At 34.7% G+C, this 2500-nt stretch overlaps 1 protein-coding gene across 2 annotated transcripts in view; it reads left to right on the top strand.

Annotated features, from left to right (window-relative positions):
* Positions 1-2500, top strand: part of OLA1 (Obg like ATPase 1) — a 273951-nt gene that overhangs the window by 252838 nt on the left and 18613 nt on the right. For both annotated transcript variants that reach the window (XM_075318875.1, XM_075318874.1), the window contains one exon: positions 1380-1502. In XM_075318875.1, the coding sequence (XP_075174990.1) occupies positions 1380-1502 (123 nt within the window). The remainder of the gene's footprint in view (positions 1-1379; positions 1503-2500) is intronic.

Here is a 2500-nt window from a genome sequence, read left to right as displayed (position 1 = left end):
CTATATATATAGATATCTATATATAGATATATAGGTGTGTGTGTTTTTGTTTTATATATGTATATATATATACATACACATTTGTAAATATATATCTATAATATCTATATATGTATATATACATACATATATACATATCTTTTTTTATATATATATATATATATATATATACAGTATATGCACATATGTTCTTATTACAGTATATATTTGTTAGAAAAAGAAATATTACACAGTTAAGAAAAAATGAAAATAATATATATATAATTTTTTATTTTTTTTGGAGGAGCTGTCGGTAAGTGATCTGCAGGTAGTTTAATATTTAATGTACATGCTCCAGGTTAGGAATGTCTGGAAAGTTTTTCATATCCTAAGAACTTTGTCAAACTTTTGACAGTTCTCCCTAGAAGATATGGAATTACTGAAAAGTGTCAAAATTTTTGGATACATCTTTAAAAAAAAAAAAATAATAATTCTGTATATATTTTTATGTCTACTTTGCACACTTTTCAAAAACATGTAGATATTTAGCTTCTTTGCTTTAGCTTTTTTCTTTGTCCGCACTAGTTTCTTGAGTAAGACAGATGAGTGATAAACGTCCACTTTACCCCTAGCGAGGGACATAACTAAGGAATAATGAAGGGTGGTTTTTATAACAAGAATGATTACATCTGCTCTGTATCTAATGTGCACAGATATTTAGTAAGGTAAGCATCAGTGAGTAGCCATATTAGCCCAATACATCTTGTATTGTAAAAACTGTGCTTTACCATGTCAGGATCGTAAGCATCTTCACACGCGTTATTAGGCAGCCTCAAGTTACTGTTATTTCTCAAACGTGGGTGGTGGACTTGGAACTTGTGTGTCCGGAGATGTCACGCAAGACTGATATCTTTTAATTTTGAGTCAAAGGCCTTGAAGGGCTGCTTGTTTTCGATCTTTAGTTTTTTCTTCACAGTAAGCAATTACAAAAAAAAAAAAAAAAAAAAGTTGGCGATCCCAGTAGACTTTATTTTATGTGTATTTACCTGTGAGATGTAACTTATGAAGACTCATTGTACAGGAGAAAAACAGGTTTACTTAGAAGATGTTTTTGTTTTATCTGTTTCTCTGAAGATGTTGGTCAAATCGGCATTCAAATTGAGAAATTGAAAAAAATGTTTTATATTTGCAGGGTTTTTTCCATAATGTATGGGTTTGCCATCAAGCAAAAATGTAGGATCTCAATATTAGTTTATTAGGCCAATAGTTTTTCCATTACCCATAAGGAACATTTTTAGGTCCAACCAGGAAACCCTTATGTATCGGTGAACTGATTCAGCAACTGTAATCCATCTTTTTGAACAATTCCTTTTTTTTTTGTTTCCCTCTTTTTTTGACAGAAAGGGACAAAGGCTCCTCAGGCTGCAGGGAAGATTCACACAGATTTCGAGAAAGGTTTCATTATGGCGGAGGTAATGAAATATGATGACTTTAAAGAAGAAGGCTCCGAAGGAGCTGTCAAGGTGAGTTCTCGTTGCTTCATGTCAGAGGACAACTCCTCGTGGAGACGACCTGGTGTGGAGATGGAGGAATCTGGCTGTCACTTCTTGTAGGCTAAAATGTTGCTTCTCGGTCCCAGGTGCTGTGGCTGAGTTGACTCTTTTCACACTATTGCAGGTTGACAACGCTGCAGGTTTGGTTTTTTTTGTTGTTGTTGTACTGGTAAAATTTCACTTTACTGAAAATCAAACAGTCTTTATCATTCCAAAAATGAAGGCGGGAAACGAAAATTTGATGGAAAACGTACAACACATGTATGTATAACAAAAAAAAAGTACAAGACGTTATTAAAAAAGTACAATACTCATCATACATACCGTAACCATATAGTCTATGGGGTGGTTTAATTGTTTACACATTCGGCAAATTCTGGATTTTAAGGGGTTGAGCCGCTACCAACATAAACTTTTTGCCAAAAGCTTAAAATTCTTTAGAATTAAAAATTGCGCAAACTTTGCCTTTGAAATCCCCAACAACTCGTGGGGCTACCGCTTTCCAGGTCCCTGAAAGTCACTTTTTGAAATCACGTCTTGTCAACACCTCATCACTGTAACCCGGTGAGTAGAGCCCGTCCGGAGACCTCGAAGTATCACCACGGGATCTGTGGGCGGGGATTGTCAAGTATTGAGTATTTCTCAGTTTATCTCATAGCATTGAAAGATTTTAGTAAAAAATAAAACAAGGTCTAAGGGGCCTACACTACCATTTTATTCTGATTCTGCTAATCATAACCACAAACATCTGACTTTAGAAACAAACTAATGTGTTTCCCAGAAAATAGGACAGGGCCTTATATTACGTTTTGGTCCGAAAGATGGGTTAGGGCTTATTTTCAGGGGATGTCTTATTCCCCCCCCCCCACAAAAAAATTTTTACATCTAGTCTTGAAAACAAATAACAACATTTATTCAATTAAAATCATGTCATCACGTCCTAGAACAGCATCAAAACTCCAACCTGA

Source organism: Anomaloglossus baeobatrachus, chromosome 7 (assembly GCF_048569485.1).
Source record: "Anomaloglossus baeobatrachus isolate aAnoBae1 chromosome 7, aAnoBae1.hap1, whole genome shotgun sequence".
NCBI lineage: Eukaryota > Metazoa > Chordata > Amphibia > Anura > Aromobatidae > Anomaloglossus > Anomaloglossus baeobatrachus.
This window is presented reverse-complemented; position numbering and strand designations above follow the sequence as displayed.